Here is an 18838-nt window from a genome sequence, read left to right on the forward strand (position 1 = left end):
TACTTCGACTCAGATTTGTAGGCCCCTTTTCAGCTTTTGCAGAGAAGTTCACTTAATATACTTGAGGCATGTTTTTATCCTTTAACACTGTCAATCAATAGTTTGTTTTCTCAATATTGGTATTTTTAACTTAGAAGGATCTCTAGACCCTGATGATTAAACGATGGGAAACTTAACGGGTGTCTCTGGGACCTGTGTTAACGGAAAGCACTAATTTGTATGTTCCTTGTTCTCCAGACTTTGTGTGTTTTCTCTTCAATTCTCTTTAGTCTCTGTTTCCCAAAAAGTATCATTTTAGTATCTGTTCAGTATCTTTTTAGTATTCTGTTTAGTATCTGTGGTACGTGTACAGCATGAGGAAAAATATTCCTTTTATTTTACAGCTTGTTTGCTTTTAGTTCTGTTCTGGACACTGTGTTACTTAGACCTAAAGAAAAGAATGATGTAGAATATTATAGTGAAACTCAGGAGCTACTGAGGACAGAAATTGTTAATCCTCTGAGAATGTAAGTAGAAGATCTATACTTATTTTGCCTTTAGATGGTGTCCTATTTGCTGTTTTTTGGTCTAGTAATTAAGTTATACCTGCTTTCATTTATTAAGGAATGGGTGAAAATTTGTTGATGAAGTATGATTGAACCTTTACTGCCTTTACTTATTTAATTTCTAAATCTGGTTAGGGTGTAGCACATAGCGTATGCCATAAAATGATGAAACCATTTTGGTAGAATCCAATTTAGTAATTGCAGTAGGTTTAGAAAAGCTGATATAAGGTACGTGGTACTCTTATCTTCTGTTATAGCTCATTCCAGCAGTTACCTCTAACAGTGATCATTCTCTCTGGTCCAATTGGCATAGTCTGGCTTCTTAAACTTAATTTTATCTGACAAAAAAGGAGCAAAGGAAAATTTTGATTTGTAGAATAGCTAGTATTTAGTACTCTTGTATTAGAAACAGATGAGATGTATTTTATTAACACCTTTGTTGGTTACAGGAATATATTTAGGCCTCCCTGCACATCCTTTAAAAAGTGATGTTTTTGGTCATTTCTTAGTTTATGAATTATAAATACGTCTTTCTTTGGTCACAGAAAGCAATTTGTGATGATATAAGCTCAAGTGATGAGACATCTAGTAGAGACATTTCATAAGTGGTAGTAGTGATGTGTGATAATTTCACATTATAAAATTTAAACTATGAAGAGTTAGCTAAGGCCCTAGACTATGAAAGAAATCTGTTCACTCAGGAATATAGAGAACAAACTATGTAATTTAAAGTCCATATTAATTTGAATCTTGGGACCCTTTTCTTATTTAACAGTTAAAATTTAAAAATAGTCTGATAGAAGATTTTGATGACAAAAATGCAGAAGACTGAATAATAAAGGAGGGCATGCAGAATGGCCTACTGTATAACATGGCTAGGAAAGTAAATTATAATCTCCCTCCTTCTATCTTTTCTTTACATTCTGTAATGAAAATGACTCTAGTTTTCATCCTTTAAGGTAATTACGAGTCTTGATTTTGATATCAGTTATTTTATCTGATGCAAATTTTTAAGTTTACTGTCCATTTCTTCTCCCAGGTAATTGGTAATGGAACAAGACAGATCAAATCCAAAACTCTAGACCACTTCCTTCTTTCCTTCCCAAACATCTTAAGTCCATTAACAGAAATTATTTGGATACTGTTGTCCAACCAGTTAAGAATCATGATTAACCAGACTCTGTCACCCTGTTCACAGCAAGGCCCTTGGCAGATGCCTTGTTGTGATCAAGATTCCTTCTCTCTGCAGCGTTCCTATCTCCATTATAGCTGACTGGTTTTATCTGTTACTGAAACTTCTGCTTTCTCCGTTTCAAGCTCCTCAAAGGCAGAGTCCCTGTTTTATCACCTTACTCATTTTTATATTCCCAGTGGCTGACAGGTTAGAGTACTGTGTTCAGTGGTGGATGCTCAGTGTATGTTAGTTGCAGAGAGTTAATGAGTGAATGAATGTCAGTATACAAAATGGGTATTAGATTAGCTAGTTTTGACTTGCTCTTGTTAAGCTTGTGATGGCCTCCCAGGTTTCTTCCAAAGGCATTTTTAGCGTTAGAATTTTGTCAGGGATCCCCGTGGAATGTACTGAATGTGTCCTGTATTCAGATAAAGATGAGAGACAATGTCATGCACTTGATGACCAGCTTGGTTGCACTTTCAATTTTCAGTTTTTTATCAAGGCCCTTTACCATTCATTCCCTTTGGCAGCGTTTTCAGTGTTTAGTATTAAAAGGACTTGCTCTCAAAGTTTTTTTTTTTTTTTTTTTTTTTTAAGTAAATGCTTTAATTTCTTAAGCAAATAGAATCAGAAGACCAGTCATCGTAATTTAAAAATGCTTTTTCTTAGATTAGTATATGGCAGCTATTACTTAGGCATGATGGTGTCTGGGGTAATTCTGATGCTAGATTTTTAATTTATAAACCTCAAGAAGCAGCCTATAACTGTGATTTTCAAAATAATTGTCTAGCTAAGAATTTATGTATGACATATTGGAATTATATAAGAACTGTGTGATTATCAAAATGGGTTATACTAATTTGATATATATGCCAGTATTAATTGTTTTTTACTAATGTAGATACGGATATGTGTGTGCAACAAAGATTATGAAGCTGAGGAAAATACTTGAAAAAGTTGAGGCTGCATCAGGATTTACCTCTGAAGAAAAAGGTGGCTCTTAATTTATAGGATATGCATTAAAAATAATTTGAAAGCACATGCTAAATTATTGGCAGAAATGTGTGTCCGTGTAGTTTTGGGGATTTTATTTTAAACTAGAAATTCCTTTCTGTGTGATGTACAATTTTTTTTAAGTTCTTTTTTTAAGCTTTTATTTAAATTCCAGTTAACACACAGTGTAATATTAGTTTCTGTGTAACAGACCGTTTTGCCCCCTTTTTGTAAATACTTTCTCTCTTCTAAAAGTGAGTGATATATGGGAAAATGAATCCCTTTGAGAAGCTGCCTAGTTGTAGTACTTTAAGTTAATAAATAGTTTTTGTCTTTCCTTCCAGCAATGGTATTCATCATTGTTTCCCTTTAGGGGTGAAGGGTTGCATTGGGTTCATTCCCATTTTTCCAGTTAGCTTTCCTTGTTATAAAGGGACTAACATGGCAAACTAGAATTAAGTTTATGGTCAGAGACCATGTTTTAATCTATTCTTAGCTAATGGATTTCCTTAGAGATTCAGCTCCTGACTGTGAACATGTTAGCAGCATACTGTAACCAGCTATGATGTTTAGAGACTTGGTAATTATTCAAATAACGGGAAAAAACAAGATTATATTTCCAGTTTTATTCTGCTTAACCCCCCAGAAGAAATTAAAATTATTTCATTATACATGAATTTACTATACCTTTTCACACACAGTAAAGTTATAACAAAATTGGACTGTCCTACTTTGTCATAACTATTAAATATCCTTTATAGTTTTCATTAAGCAGGAAAACTTGAGAACTATGCTTTTAATTGAAAAAGTATCAATTATGAAAGTGAATTTAGAATCAGAATATAACTATTATAAAAAAATAGAATGATTTAAAAATTTCATCTATGACTTATTTTTTTATTTTCTCCTAGATCCTGAAGAATTCTTGAATATCCTGTTTCATCATATTTTAAGGGTAGAACCATTGTTAAAAATAAGGTAACTTTTAAATTGTTACAGAAGCATTGGAAAAAATAGGCGATCTTCATTTTCTCTGCCATCATTCCAAAAAAATGATTTCTTTAGTGATTATGTAATATTGTATTTGTTTAGGAATCTTAATATGCTAGGTTCCTATGATGCAAATTTAACCATTTAATTATGTAATTAATTAGTTTAATTGTTCTCCCCATAGTATCATAGTTAACTGGAAGAGTGAATCCAGTGTAAATTTGTGCTTTTAATTTTAACCATAGTAATAAATATTATTGCAAATCATTTTCTTATAAAACTGTATATAAATATTTTTATAATTTAAGTAATGAAAGATTCTAAGGGAAATCAAGATTCTAAGAGAATCTTATTCTTGGAGCGCCTTTGTGGCTCAGTCAGTTGAGCATCCAGTTCTTGATTTCAGCTCAGGTGATGATCTCAGGGTCCTGGGATGGAGCTCCACGTCTGGCTCTGTACTCAGTGGGGAATCTACCTGAGATTCTCTCCGTCTGCCCCTGCACCCGCTCATGCTTGCACTCTCTCTCTTTCTCTAAAGTGGATAGATTAATCTTAAAAAAAAAAAAAGAGAATCTTATTCTAACCCAGTCAAATACCATGAGAATGCTGTTTTTGATGATCCATCACTCAGAATTAGTTTAGCCTCATATTAGCTCTTTTGTTCCCAGTTTTGTAACTTAGCCTTTTTTTCTCCTCCATCTTGAATGAAAGTCTTGAATCTGATGCACTGAAGTTCTTAGTGAGATATTCTAAATGGATGAACTTTCCAGGTGGTTTAGTGATCACAGTCTAAGTGCTGGACCCTTTTATACTTTAGCTTGGGTTCCTCTGTTGAAAATCTTGCTGATTTACTATTACTTCCCTAAGCTGGTCACGTACAAATACTCTTACTCGTCTTTGTGTCGTAAGTGATGTTGTTTGATGCCAGTGTTGAATCGATGGATAGAAGGAAGGGAAAGGAGGACAGTACCACAATTACAGTTTGATACTGTTTTGGAAGTTTTATCTAATGAAATAAGACATAATACATAAACATCAAGAATACATATTTATTCTCTATTCAGAGATGGTAATAGCTATATGAACATCTAGAAAATCGTAGAGAATTGTTCAGAAACTACTGGAAGTAACACAAGAATTTGTAATTTGACCATGTAGACAATAATCATGGAGAAATCAATAGCATTTCTATATACCTTCTAGCAGATATGAAAAGGGAATGCTTTCATACTTCATGAAAGTATAAAATGCCAAGAAATCAATTTTATTGAGATGGGTTTTTTAAAAGACTTGCCCAGAGCTCAAAGGTGAGTTAATTAATTAGTGAGAAAGATTGTGTTCCAGTTAAGAATAGTAAGTTACTTAGAGATGTTAATTTTTTACAGAATGATTTGTACATAAACAGGATCTTAACTTTTTTTTTTGAACTCAGTAAAGTGATTTTAGAGTTCTTTACAGGATGAAATGGGTGAAAACATTGAAGTTTGAGGGTTTTTTTTTTTTTAAGAGCTCTATTATAAGCTGTAAGGCAAAGCACTAGACATTAAACAGTGTGATAACTATATAAAAGTGGACCAATAGACCTGAATAGAAAGCTCAAAATAGAATCTCAGTATCTTACAAGTCAGCTTTCAGACACAAATGAGGAAAGAAAGCTGTGTTTAATACATGATGTAGGAAATCTAACAGGCAATTTGGGAGAAAAAAAGTTACTTTTGTTTTCCTCTGGAAGAGCTAAATTTCAGATGATTAAAACAATTGTCTTTTTTTCCCCCCCCATAGCCCAACACCCTTTGTGAATGTCATAGACTCTCAGTACTAACAAAGATGAAAACAGCTGTGATTCTCGGGGGGTGAAGAGGGCTGGATACATGTAAGAGTGCATCTTGGTGCTTGAAGGGCTTGTGGGGTTTGGAGAGGGCCTTGGGAAGTTCCGCCACCCCTCGAAGGGGTCACTGTTCCCTTCCCCTTTCAGTGGCCTCTTCATATGGGGAGTCACTCGTTTAAAGATTGTAAGAAGATATAAAAAGATACTTCAAACGTTAGCTTTTCTGTCCCAAGTGTCATTCTTCACCTGCACGAGCCTTTCTTTCTGAGGGAGAGTCCGCTGATGTAACAACTAGGAAGAGGAGTACCGTAAACTCTAAAATAGTGGAACAGTCTGAGAGACTGCACAGAAGTCTTACAGGACTGACGAGACAAAGGACTTAGCCACCTAGGAGGATAAATGCTGATTAGATAACAAACAAAATCAAATAAACAAAAATAGAATTCCCAGAAATAGAGATTAAAAATGTCTATCTCTGTATATATGCTTTATGGCTGGGAGGGGGTGCGTCACTGGATGCAGTATGTATTGCTGAAGAGAGAATTGCTCATTTGGATGATAGATCTGAAGAAAGTACCTGGAATGTAGCCCCAAGGGAAAGAAGTTGGAAAACGAGAGAGGATAAGAGACGTGGAAGACAGATTCTAAGTGCAGTTCTAGGAGACACTGGAGAGAATGGGGAAGAAGCAATAATTTTGATAGATAACAGCTGAATATTTTCCAGAATTTTTGGCAGACTTAAGTTCTAAGAAGAAAGGTGCACAGGATTTCTGAGCAGGAAGAACCAGGACTAAATCACCTAACTCAGAGACTTACTACAGAATATACTTAAGAAAGACAAAGCTGAATTTAGAACAAAGGAGTAGTATGCTAGAAACAAGGAAGAATCAAGGTCATAAATATAGGTAAATTAAGCCTTCATACTCAAAAAACAACAATAACAAGAGTACTGGTAATGATGACTCGTGTGGGGTGTTAAAGAGAAGGTAAAACTGAAGTCATAGCCACTTGTAAGAAAGGATAGTGCACAGAGGCAAAGAAAAATTCCAAGAAACAGAATAAAATTGGCAATCAAGGGCGCCTGGGTGGCTCAGTTGGTTAAGCGACTGCCTTCGGCTCAGGTCGTGATCCTGGAGTCCCGGGATCGAGTCCCGCATCGGACTCCCTGCTCGGCAGGGAGTCTGCTTCTCCCTCTGACCCTCCCCCTCTCATGCTCTCTGTCTCACATTCTCTCTCTCAGATAAAAAAAAATAAAAAAAATAAAAAAATTGGCAATCAAGAAGCAAAGATACAGGGCAGTTTCAGGTTGAATTACTGAATACTTCTTGTTATAGAACATGGTCTGGGTATTCTTATTACATGGATATATTCTATTCCACAGTGCTAGATAGCCCAGAATCTAAAGAATTTTGTTTTTATCTTCTCCATAGATACATGTTTTCTTTTAAGGTTAATGCAACATTTGTACCCTTGTGCTTTTAGATTTTCTTAGTGGAAAACGGCAATCTAAATTGTACGGTTCTGTGCCATCCCACCAGCTTTGTTGTAATTCTTGTGTCTGTGTGCCTTAATGACCCGCTTATTACTTTAGGGTTTTAGCCTTCTAAAACTGTGGTAATGAGATTTGAGTGCTTGTTTTTTTTTCTCCCCCACCCCCTCCCAGGCTCCTAATCTGTCTGCCTCAATATCACAAAGCTGTTTGTCTTCATCCTCATTTCTGGTTCCTTTCTCTCGATGCCTGCTCTTGGGTTCCCATCAACCACGATTCCCCTTCTCCCCTCACCATTATTATTTCTAATTGTTGCAACTACTGACCTCGACCACTTTATGCTTTCTTAGTTTCCTGTCCTATTTTTTTTCCCCTGTTACCTGTAAGTTAAATTTTTTTGTGCTTTTGGCTTTCACAGAAAAATGCTGGTCTTTTATAAAGTCATCAACAACCAAGTAAAATATTGATAGAGCATAACCTTCAGGTTTTTTGATTATCATTTGTTTTTATTTGTTGTGGGTTCTCATGAATCTCCTGGCTTTGTTAAAAAGTAAGTTTTGTTTATTTCAGGACATAAGTTGCTTGGAAAGCTGAGGGCTTTGAAGGTTGGTCTCTGAACAGCTGTTTCATTATGGAAACTATGTTAATAAATTTCTATAAAAATCTTGAAATCTAGCTATAAAAATAGGTTGATTCTGTACCCAGAAATTCTGCTGGGAAGGTAAATAGTACACTTAAAGATTATTAATCCTTTTGGTAGGGTTAGTTTTTTAAAGATTAATGGCATTCTATAGTAAAATATTTAGTTAGTTAATTTAAGATTTTATTTATTTAAAGAGGAGAGGGAGAGCATGTGTGAGCGGGGGAAGGGGCAGGGAGAGGGAGAGAGATACCAAGCAGACCATGCTGAGTGCCGATCCCGACGTGGGGCTTGATCTCCCAACCCTGAGACCATGACCCAAGCCGAAATCAGGAGTTGGACTCCCAACGGACCGAGCCCCCCAGGCGCCCCTGTTGTAAAATATTTGAAAGGGAAAATGTATAATATATTGGTAACACTGTGACAGGCATATAGTAGGAGCTTACTTGGTATTTGTTGACTAAATGAGTGACCATCTAAACAGATAGCATGCTTTCGTGGAAAGAATAGTCAGTGGTTGATAGGACACCTGGTTTCTACACATGGCTCTGCTTTAAGTTGCCGGGAAGCGATGATTATTCTTTCCTAGAACTCAGGGCCTTCATTTTAGAAGTGAAGCGTTGAGTCTGGAAGGTCTCTAAGGGTCTGTCCCATTCAGAGACATAAGAATTTATTTTCCTGTTTAAAGCATTAAATGCCTTTTAGATTTTAAACAATCAATAGTTTAATGGATTGCTGATTAAAAATACTTTTTAGATTTAGACAGTTAAGTTGAACCAAGTAATTTTAGCTTCCGGTTGTTATTGTTCACACAGTGCTTCTCGACTGCAGATGTTATTCCATTATTTTTCTGCTGATCACTAAGGGGACTTTTGGATATGAAAACTAAAATAAGAACTCATTGTTAAGGTTTTATGCAAAGTACATTTAATTAATTAATCTGCATTATTGTTTTTCACCTGTTCTGATGACCCAGGGGGCACCGTCAATGCCGTAGGTTTTTCTGGCCTCAAATACTGCTGGGACAGCTTCACGTTCTGACTTAAGCATTTTGGAGAAAAATCATGTTTCTTTCTGCATGTTTTTAGATCAGCAGGTCAAAAAGTACAAGATTGTTACTTCTATCAAATTTTTATGGAAAAAAATGAAAAAGTTGGAGTTCCTACAATTCAGCAGTTATTGGAATGGTCTTTTATCAACAGTAACCTGAAATTTGCAGAGGTTAGTGATTATTATATTTTATGTGACATTCCTTAGTAATCTTGAGACTACTACTAGATTTAATAACTGTTAATTTTACCCCACTGAGAACATAGTAACTGTTAACAAAACACAAATTAAGAAAAAAAAAAAAAGTTCAGTGTTTCAGTTGTGTCCTTGCAGAAAATGGCTTAGAATTAAGATTAGACTTTCTGGATTTTCGGTGCAAAAGAAAATATAAAGCTAATTTGTAACTTGAAAACTTTTAAGTAGTATTTGAAGCAAAAGGAAGAATTGTGTTTTTTTTTAAGCTGTCATTTTACCCAGTTTAACATTTTATCTAAGCATATTAGCCAAACATATCAAAAAAGAATGTTTACTTTTCCTTCAACAAGAGACAAAATAAATTCACTTATATTGGTTTGTTAGTGAACAAGTGATAGAAATTATTTTTCTTTTATTGTTTACTGTGTCTTCATGATCTTAGTGGTACGTGCTTGTGGTTTATTTTTATTGAATTTATTTCTGAAAGAATGTTCTGGTAAAGCTTTTAATGGCTACAGTTATTTGTTGAAATAGAAGGAATGGTGTCCTTCAGTGACCACAGTTTCTTTATTATACTTGCCAAAACAATCTTTCTAAAATGTTTGTTTTAAATATAAACCCACAGTGGAGTGTTACTCTAGATTGTCATCATATTGTTAGAGACCCAGGGTTGTTGACCTGCCTGACCTCTGGGTGTCCAGGAAATGGATCCTGGACCACTTGAAAACTTGTGGCTCATTGGTTCTCTGCCTCCCCGCTCTGCATTCACGCTCGGATCCTGCATACAGGCCGTTGGTATTATAGCAGAACCGCTGCTTGGCGTGATGACCATGACTGCTTCGGTTTCATAGGGAGAATTTTGTTCAGCACTTTGATTCTAAAAATACATGTATCTTGTTTTTAGGCACCATCATGTCTGATTATTCAGATGCCTCGATTTGGAAAAGACTTTAAACTGTTTAAAAAAATTTTTCCTTCTCTGGAGTTAAATATAACAGATTTACTTGAAGATAGTAAGTATAAGATTTTTGTTTGTTTTGTTTATTTTTCACAAATAGGCCAGTCTCATTAATTATGAGTCAGAGTCTAACAGGATACGGTTCTTCCAAAAAGCAATTCAGGATCTGAAGAGCCTGAAATACTAAGCTAGTACTTTCAGTTTTAGGTATTCTGAGAAAATAATCAGAGATGCAAATAAATATTCTATATACAGATGTATTTATTGTCACATGATTAAGAAATTAGGAACAATCTATTTGAGAGAAGAGTAGTTAAATGAATTATGGTGTACAATGGAACTATTGCCATTGAAATTCATGTTTGTGAAGGTAGTTATAATGTAATGTGAAGTGAAAAGGTAAGTTGGTCCTTTCTATAAGAGGGCCCCCCCCAACGCACACGCACGCATGCACACACAGGGTTACATAAATCTGCAGATATAAAATTATTGGAGAAAATTCACAATAGTGTTGACGGTGGTTATCCCTTGCCAACTGAAATTGTAGATGCTTACAGTTTTCTTCTTTATATTTTTTCATTCTTTGAATTGTCATCAGTAGACATTTCATAATTGTGTAAAAACACTCTAGAATACACTGTTTTTAAAAAATTGTCACTTGGGGCGCCTGGGTGGCTCACTTGGTTAAATGTCTGCCTTTGGCTCAGTCATGATCCCAGGTTCCTGGGATCAAGCGCCACGCCCCGAGTCAGGCTCCCTGCCCAGCGGGAAGCCTGCTTCTCCCTCTCCCTCTCCCTGCCCCCTGCTCGTGCTCTCTCTCGCTTGCACTCTCTCTCTCTCAAATAAATCTTAAAAAAAAAAAAAACAACCTGTCACTTGATCATAGAAAATGTCTTTTCAAAGATATCCCAAGTCCAAGGAAATATAACATTTATGGGGACAGGGAGGGGTGGACTTGTTGATGCTAAGTCCTCAATAAAGCTTACCTTTTACTTTTAATTTGTTTAATGGAAGAACACATGTTTAAAGGCCCCATAACCTCTCTCCCACCCCTACCGTTTTAGCCCCCAGGCAGTGCCGGATATGCGGGGGGCTCGCCATGTACGAGTGTAGAGAGTGTTATGATGACCCTGACATCTCCGCTGGAAACATCAAGCAGTTTTGTAAAACCTGCAACACTCAAGTAAGCGTGACGTCACTTAATGGATGTTCTCTCCTGAAATAGGAAATTATTTGTAGTTGGAGTTGGAAACATTTTGGAAACTTTTCAAAACCATTATTAACTTGAATTGATAATCAAATGGTATTGCTCCTGCGTCTTCTGTTTCGTCGGTGGACTGTTGAGAAGTACTTGGTTGCTGTTGATCGGGTTGAATTGAGTTAGAGTAAGTGGGGCTCATTTGCAGGAAACACTTGAGTTTGGCTCATGAGTGACATTCCCTTCATGCTCCGTTTCAGGTCCACCTTCATCCCAAGAGACTGAACCATAAATATAACCCGGTGTCACTTCCCAAAGATTTACCTGACTGGGACTGGAGGCACGGCTGCATCCCCTGCCAGAAGATGGAATTGTTTGCTGTTCTCTGCATAGAAACAAGTCACTATGTCGCTTTTGTGAAGTATGGGAAGGATGACTCTGCCTGGCTCTTCTTTGACAGCATGGCGGATCGGGATGGTATTTTGTTTTGTTTTGTTTTTTTAAAGATTTTATTTATTTATTTGAGAGAGAGAGGGAGAGAGAGAGAGAGCACCAGCGGAGGGAGGGGCAGAGCGAGAAGGAGAAGCAGACCCCCCGATGATCAGGGAACCCGATGCGGGGCTCGATCCCATGACGCTGGGATCATGACCTGAGCTGAAGGCAGACGCTTCACTAGCTGAGCCACCCAGGTGCCCCCGGGATGGTTTTAAGAACTTTCTTCTACGTGTAGCACCGTTTTAGTTTGCAGTGGGATAGTTCATAGTGGATAGTCTGTTCTGAGTCATAGAGTAGTGTATGTGGAAAGCCTCTCAGGAGTATTTTGGTGACATAGTCTTTATATCTTGAAATGCATATGCAGCCCTGTTACTAAATTAAGGAACAGTATCATTGTGATATTTTGACACACGTGGTTTTTATTAAAAGAAGGATCCTAAAATTCTTATTTTAGGGCTGAGAAGTTTTCGTTTCAGCTTCGTCGTCTTTTACTCTCAGGCCCCTCTCCGTTTCGCTCCAAGCCGTAGTCACCATTCATGAAGCGCCTACGCGCCGAGCTCTCTGGGAAGTACGTTGAGTCATTGTCCCGAAATCCCTGCAAGATGGGGGACTACTCCTCTTTTCCTGTTATTAAAGCTGAAGTTAAGGTGCCTGAGGTCACATAGCTTGTATTTAACTCCATCTTTCTGACCTCATTGCTTCTGTCTTTTATACTACGCACGACATTGTCTTCTAAATGATGAAGCAAAGAATAGAAACAAATATCTTCTTTGGAAAAATAAGCCTATTCTGCGTGTAATATTTCTTCCCGAAATGGGGAGTATGCTGCACCTTCTCAGCCATGTTCGAGGACGCTTAGGCATTGTTTAACCAATACATAACGAGCACATGTCCAGTACCAGGGGCTCTCACGTAACTGAAAAGCATCTGGGGGTCGGACGTTTGGAAAAGCCTTGAGGGGCTAGGCCGGGAGCACCTAAAACCACACCAGCGTCCTCATTCAGTCTGATGATTTGTGAAGCAAAGCCTTGCACAAATATGTATTTAAAAATTAGGGAAGTGGAATAGTATTCATTTTGCTAGATGTGCTCTAAACTGGATGATCTTATGGTGGAGCGACCGGGGTCCTTCTGTCTGGGAGGGGACACGGGATGTGAGGAGTTGGATGTTGTGTGATTACGCATATTGTGGAACACTATTCCCTGAATACAGAGAAGCCTATAAAGTGGGTTTTGGACTTTGCTCAGGATATGCTTCCTTTTACTGGTTTTATTCCATTGGTCCCAGAATCCTTTCAGAAACCAAGAAGTGAGAACACTGTCAAGACTTAAAAGGAGCCTTGAACTTCTAGGAGTCAGAAGTAAAATAAGGTCCTTCAGATCTTGGAAATCAGCCTCCACTAAATTTAGAGTCGCAGAATCGCTTTAGTAGGCCGGGGCGGCCAAAGGGGTTAGAACTTGGCTGCCCTAACTAGAGCTCTTCCTCTTTCCTCAGGCGGCCAGAACGGCTTCAACATTCCTCAAGTTACCCCATGCCCAGAAGTGGGAGAGTACCTGAAAATGTCTCCGGAGGACCTGCACTCCCTGGACTCCAGAAGAATCCAAGGCTGCGCACGGAGACTTCTCTGTGATGCGTACATGTGCATGTACCAGAGCCCAACCATGAGTCTGTACAAGTAATCGGGGTCGCGTCTGGGCAGGGGCAGGGGCAGCGGCCGAAGGCAAGGTTGTCGTGTCACACTGACCCGAGCTAGCAGTTCTGTTCTGCGTCCATTGCCGGCAATGGATGTCTTTGTGGTGGTGATCCTGCCGAAAGGGAGTCCTGTGTTTAAAAAAACAAATTGCTTTTGTGTTACTGAAGTATTTAATAAGAAGCATTTTGCACTCTAGAAAGTATGTTTGTGTTGGTTTTTTAAGAAGTCTATCTAAATGAAGTTATTAATACCTGAAGCTTTAAGCTAAGTGCATTGATCATACGATATTTTTGGAAGCATAAAATTTTAATTGTGACAGTTTAAAACCTCTTTTAGTCCATTGGGAATGTAAATAAATGTGTCTTCTTTATGGACCAAGGATATGAAATCATTTTTCCTTTTAGCTAATGGTTGCCTTGAGGAAGAAATATGTTGGTTTTATTAAGAGTCTACTTTCAATCCAGTTATGAAAATTGTACTGAGTTTGATTTGTTAATTCTCTCCTATATAGTGCCGAGCCCTGCATGCCCGCACCCCACTGAGCTTCTCTGTCTCCGCAGTAGTGGCCAGAAAAGTACTTAAATCCCTTTAATGGTGTTGTTTCCTATTTGTTCTGGTTTTGAGATATCTTAGTGATTTTTGTCATAAAACGTCTATTTTTGATGTAATTTTCCTGGGGGGTTCGAATATATAGCAATTGAAGCTCTTCATTCACACCAGTAACTGTCAGCTGAGAGGTTTGTTTGGGTGTTTTTTTTTTTTTTTCGTAAGGCTCTCTAACTATTTTGTGGAACAGGGCACAATGAATTTTATTAAAGGGTTGGGGTGATAAGTAGATTTCTACACAAATATATGGCCCATCAGAAAATAAATTTGAATCTGGAATACTCATTAAAATCTCCCTGAAGAGATGTATTGGCTTTTTAAACCTCTCCTGTTGTGAGGAAGACCGTCCAGAACGTAAGTGAGGTCAGCCAGTCTGCTCACTAAATCCAGCTTGATTTCATGGGAGATCATGGCAGTTACGAATCAGATACGTTACTGAAATGTTTGCAGCAGCTTCATCCTTCTTCTGGTGAAATAAGTAGAACATGGATGTGTTCTTAGCTCATGTTCACAGCGCGTGTCTAGACCACGAGTGGATGTCGTAGACTAGAACCGCAGATTATAAATGTCAGTGCTGTGGAATGTGCTTCGGTCTGTGTTTTCTCCGAGTGTCCTTTTGTGGTATTGTTGTCCTTCTGGAAAGACTTCCTAACCATGCAGAAAGACAGAAGAGTTGTCATGTGTATATAGCATGTGACTTCATAAATCATTTAATGTAAAAAAAAAAAGTAGAAAGAGTCTTTATAAACCCTGCAATTAGTTTTTTTAAAGTCACGTTTACCTTTCGTTCTATCATTCCATTTTGCTGATACTTATTAGCTTTATAAATTGTAGCAAGGTAGAAAAACTCTTTCATCTTGTAATTTTTTCATTTTTGAAATGAAAAAGCACATAAATTTTGCATGAGGTTTTGCTAAATGCTTGGGTGGGGCCGGGAGGCGGATACTGGGTCAGGGGTTGGGGGTGAGGAACCCAGGCTATGGGGCTGGTACCGCTCCTGTCCACCTCGGGTAACAAGGGAGGGGCCTGGGGTGCACGATATCTGAGGTCTCTTCCGGCTCTCACCTTCTACAAGACCAGTCACCCCTTAGTAAAGCGGTGTTGAGTGAATAAATGGATGAATGAGCTTAACAGTGTGATTTTTAAAATGATTATCTGGAGGAATGACCAGGAATCTCTATCTAGGTAAGAATGAATTTAACGGTTAAAAAAGAGGAGAAAGTTCCTTTTCTTTGAAACAAAATGTACATTCAAGAAGGTCTGTCCTCCCTGGCCTCTTACAGCAGAAGGCTTGGAGAAGACCCATATGGATACATGCACAGGTTTCCCCCTCTGGGATATGGAGGCTCTTTCCAGGGGGAGGGGCCACATCCATAAATTATTTCTAAGGATATTTCCTTCAGATAGAACCTTATGTCCTTTCACTGTTACCTGGGGGAGGGAGCGCTCAGTAAGGGGAAGCCCGGACCAGCCGTGGGCGCTCTCTGTGGAGGGCTGAGGCTCTTCCCCTGGCCCTGAATGGTCCCTCGCCCTGTCCTAGCAGAGCCTGTGTGGCAAGTGGGCACCCTCAGGGCTGGGCTATATGGCCCCAGTGGCTCATGTACCTGGTGATTTGTTTAATTTGTAGCCTTAAATTTCCTTTAATACTTTCCTGTTGGCTTCTAAAATGTTTTGGTTCTCCCTTTTCCCATATCCTATCTAAAATCAAGATGGCAATAGAGTAGAACTATTTATAACATGGTGTATGATTCATAGCTACAAATAGAAAATGTAACAAGTCCTGTTCGCCCACCTCCCAACTAAATTCACACTTGTAAGTTTGTGTGTGTGTGTGTGTGCGTGTGTGAGAGCGCTGGCGTAGGGGTGGGAGGGAGATGAGGCCGGGGGGAGGGAGGGGAACCGTGTCGTGAGGTAGAGGCTAAGTGTGTTTGTCCCTCACAATCAGCTTTATAAGGGAGTTATAGTTTGACTCCATCCCCAAAGAATGTTTTATAAGACTGAGAAAACACATGGAAAGCCAAGAGAAACAGTAACAAAAGTCACTAACATATAGTTGTTATAATTGCTAAGGATGATCTCCTATTAGAATAATTTAGGATTTTTGTAATTCACATTTGCCAGAATGTTACAGGTAAATGGCTTCTTTCTATCCCTTGGATTCATTTATTTTTTCACCTAACACATAATTCAGGAACAAGAGAAAGACGTAGTAATTAATCTTATGCATCTTGTGTCATCATGCTGAGTCCTGTTGTTTGAACTTGGCGTCTTCCTAAGTTCAAGCTTTACGCCCCTTCTCAGGTAGATTCCCATATCTAGCTAGATAATGTCGCACCTGCTTGGCTGATCGGAGACAGAGAAGTGAGCCGGGAATACAGCATTAGGCCTTAGCTGAGCGACTGCCCACCACCAAGTATTTACTGGACATTTATTACTGAGGACTGTGTCAGAAGGAATAGGAGACAGGGTCCCTGCCTTCGAACAGCTTAGCTCCTACTTCTGACCACAGAATCCCCACTCATGGTGGCTTCAGTGGAAGGGCACCAAGTCTCAGGGACGCTCTGGGACTCTAACAAAAAAAGGAGTGACCTGGTTCACCCCTTTCTCTGGCTCTTGCTCTGTTAGAAGCAAGGGAGAAGATGACTGCTTCACTACTTTGGACCCTCGTGTCCTCTGTATAACAAGGGGGTTGGAATATCACATTTTATAGGGAAAAATACAAACTTCTGGGTCCCACGCCACACCTGCTGGATCTTCATGAGTGGAGCTGAGCCGAGGGAATTTGCCAGTAAAAGGCTCCACCGGGCAAGCCTGATGACCAACCAGATTTGAAAACTACTGAGCTAAAAGATCTCAAAAATACCTTTTCTTTATGTGATTGTGTGATTGATAATGTTATGGCATTCATTATTCTACCTAAATGTAGGTAATTGGATGTTTATCACATTGTCTGTGTTTACGTATGAATTTATATAAGAAATGCATTTGAGTATATATACCTCAACCCACTGTTTCCTAGAGGTTTTAGCAGTCTTTGGAACACACACATATCCTAAGAGGATATTTGATATTATTTACCTGGACATTTGTCTCCCATTTTATTTCTTTAGGGGAAACGGAGGCTCTCTCTGGGTACCAAAGAAATGGAAAAACGCAAACTCTTGTGCAAAAATAAAGAAAACATTATTCCGTACTATCTGCTACTTGATGAAAATCTTAACATCACATGAGAAGATTTTTCGTTGGGGTAATAGGTCCTCTTATCATGAAGCAAAATGTCCTTGTGAAAGTAGGTGGAGTATAATGTTTCAAATTAAAAATAAGATCTCCTTCTCTGGCAGTTAGTGATGTTAACAACACACCCACGATTCCCCTTCAATGAAAGTAATACTCGAATCCCCCAAGGCACGTAGGGGGAGTGGAGGAGGAGAGCGTATTAAAATGGAAACCAGTGTGCACATGGGAGGGTGGAGGACGACAGAAGGTAACCCCCTCCAAGCGGATGTGGTGCGTGGGGCCCCGTGAAGGCAGGGTCTCTGTGCACCTCCTGGGGTCCTTGTCACTTGTCCGAGACTAGACTTGTGGAGTGTGAGGCTCCCTGCAGGGGGTTTCCCTTGCACTTGTCTGTGCTCCTTCCAGAAGTTTCACTGGAGGGAAAAGAGAAGAAAGGACACTTCATCTTATTCTACATCCTGGGGCAGCTGCAGGGTCTCTCTTGAGTCAGGGAGCAGTGCTGAACAGCCGACCGGCAAAGGTGGCCAGAGATAATGGAGACGCAGGGAAGGAGCTATTCCTGCTTCCTGATCCTGGTCAACACTGGCGTTTGTAGGAGGCCACTCCTGGAGCCCGGGTTGGTTTCTTGACCCTCAGTCTTGGCCATTTTTGTTCGAGTACATGTCAGAGTCTCTCATTCTCTCACATAGGTTGGGGGTGTGGTGGGAAGGGAAGGCCAGTTATGGGGGAGGGTGGTCCCCCCAGGCACCACACACCTCAGATCTCTCTCTCAGTCTTAAACACTGTCCACTCTTGCTTTGTACATTTTTTCTAGAGAGATTATATTGGAGACTCTACCGTCTTTGGTTTTGTTTTTGAAATGGCTTTAACTCCAGAGAGTCTCCTGTCTTGTCACGAACATTCACTTTTTTTTTTTTTTTCAATTCCATTTGAAATTTCCCAGGGAAGTTGTGGTTATTCATAAATTGGTATAAAGGAGCACATTTTGTACTACATTTCGCATATCTGCTATCTTGTTTGGCATTCTTTTTTTTTTTTTTTTTTGGCCTGAAGAACAGCCTGTATTTATGAAGATATTCTTTAAAAATAACACCCCATAAAATACCCCTTTACTATCAGATTGCTCTGATTTAGCCTTAATTTTGTTAAATTTTTTAGAGATGAATGAAGTGCTGCTGTGGAAAGAAATGTACTATATACTATTTCTGTATCATTAAAATTAAATTTTTATGGTTCCTTTTCCTTGGATTTCTTTGGGAGAAGGGTTTTGGGTGACGGGAAAACTGGGGTTGACTACAACCTCTTGCACTGTTGCGGGTGCCAGGCAGGTGCCCACTTTGGGGGAAAAGCTGTACCTGGAAATGCAGCCTCCACCTTCATGACGACCGCTCTAGAAAACCTCGCGGATTTCTCCTGCTCTGGGCAATGTGCCAGTGGGTCGCTTCCTGGCATCACGGTTCCCAGTAGCTTCTCAAAGTAACTGGGCATTTCTGGGCTCTGGCCCTGATGAAAGCTCAGTTCTTCCGGTCTCTAAACCACTCCCACTAGCAGCCGCCCTCCTGACCCTCATCGTCTCTAAACGTGGGCACAAAGCTGTCGACTAGAATAGTGTGTCCCGGTCTCCCATGGCTGCCAAGGAGGCGGTTCAACACTCTGCTGTCCTGTCTGACCCAGAGAAGTGATCACAGGATGCTACACGGGCTGACACTCTCATCTCCTAGGTACCCATAGAACAAGTCCTCCTCAAGAA

At 39.2% G+C, this 18838-nt stretch overlaps 1 protein-coding gene across 4 annotated transcripts in view; it reads left to right on the forward strand.

Annotated features, from left to right (window-relative positions):
- The window catches only part of CYLD (CYLD lysine 63 deubiquitinase), a 62306-nt gene extending 46602 nt beyond the window's left edge, over nucleotides 1-15704 (forward strand). For 3 of the 4 annotated variants that reach the window (XM_044922174.1, XM_044922175.1, XM_021705825.2), the window contains 8 exons: nucleotides 384-506; nucleotides 2621-2712; nucleotides 3624-3690; nucleotides 8748-8880; nucleotides 9809-9917; nucleotides 10927-11045; nucleotides 11321-11537; nucleotides 13050-15704. In XM_044922174.1, coding sequence (XP_044778109.1) covers nucleotides 384-506; nucleotides 2621-2712; nucleotides 3624-3690; nucleotides 8748-8880; nucleotides 9809-9917; nucleotides 10927-11045; nucleotides 11321-11537; nucleotides 13050-13234 — 1045 coding nt within the window. In that variant the 3' untranslated portion in view covers nucleotides 13235-15704. Of the gene's footprint in view, nucleotides 1-383; nucleotides 507-2620; nucleotides 2713-3623; nucleotides 3691-8747; nucleotides 8881-9808; nucleotides 9918-10926; nucleotides 11046-11320; nucleotides 11538-12009; nucleotides 12119-13049 lie in introns of those variants that run through there. The other variant, XM_044922176.1, reaches the window with a different exon arrangement.
- Nucleotides 15705-18838: the final 3134 nt, after the last annotated feature.

Source organism: Neomonachus schauinslandi, chromosome 16 (assembly GCF_002201575.2).
Source record: "Neomonachus schauinslandi chromosome 16, ASM220157v2, whole genome shotgun sequence".
Classification (NCBI taxonomy): domain Eukaryota; kingdom Metazoa; phylum Chordata; class Mammalia; order Carnivora; family Phocidae; genus Neomonachus; species Neomonachus schauinslandi.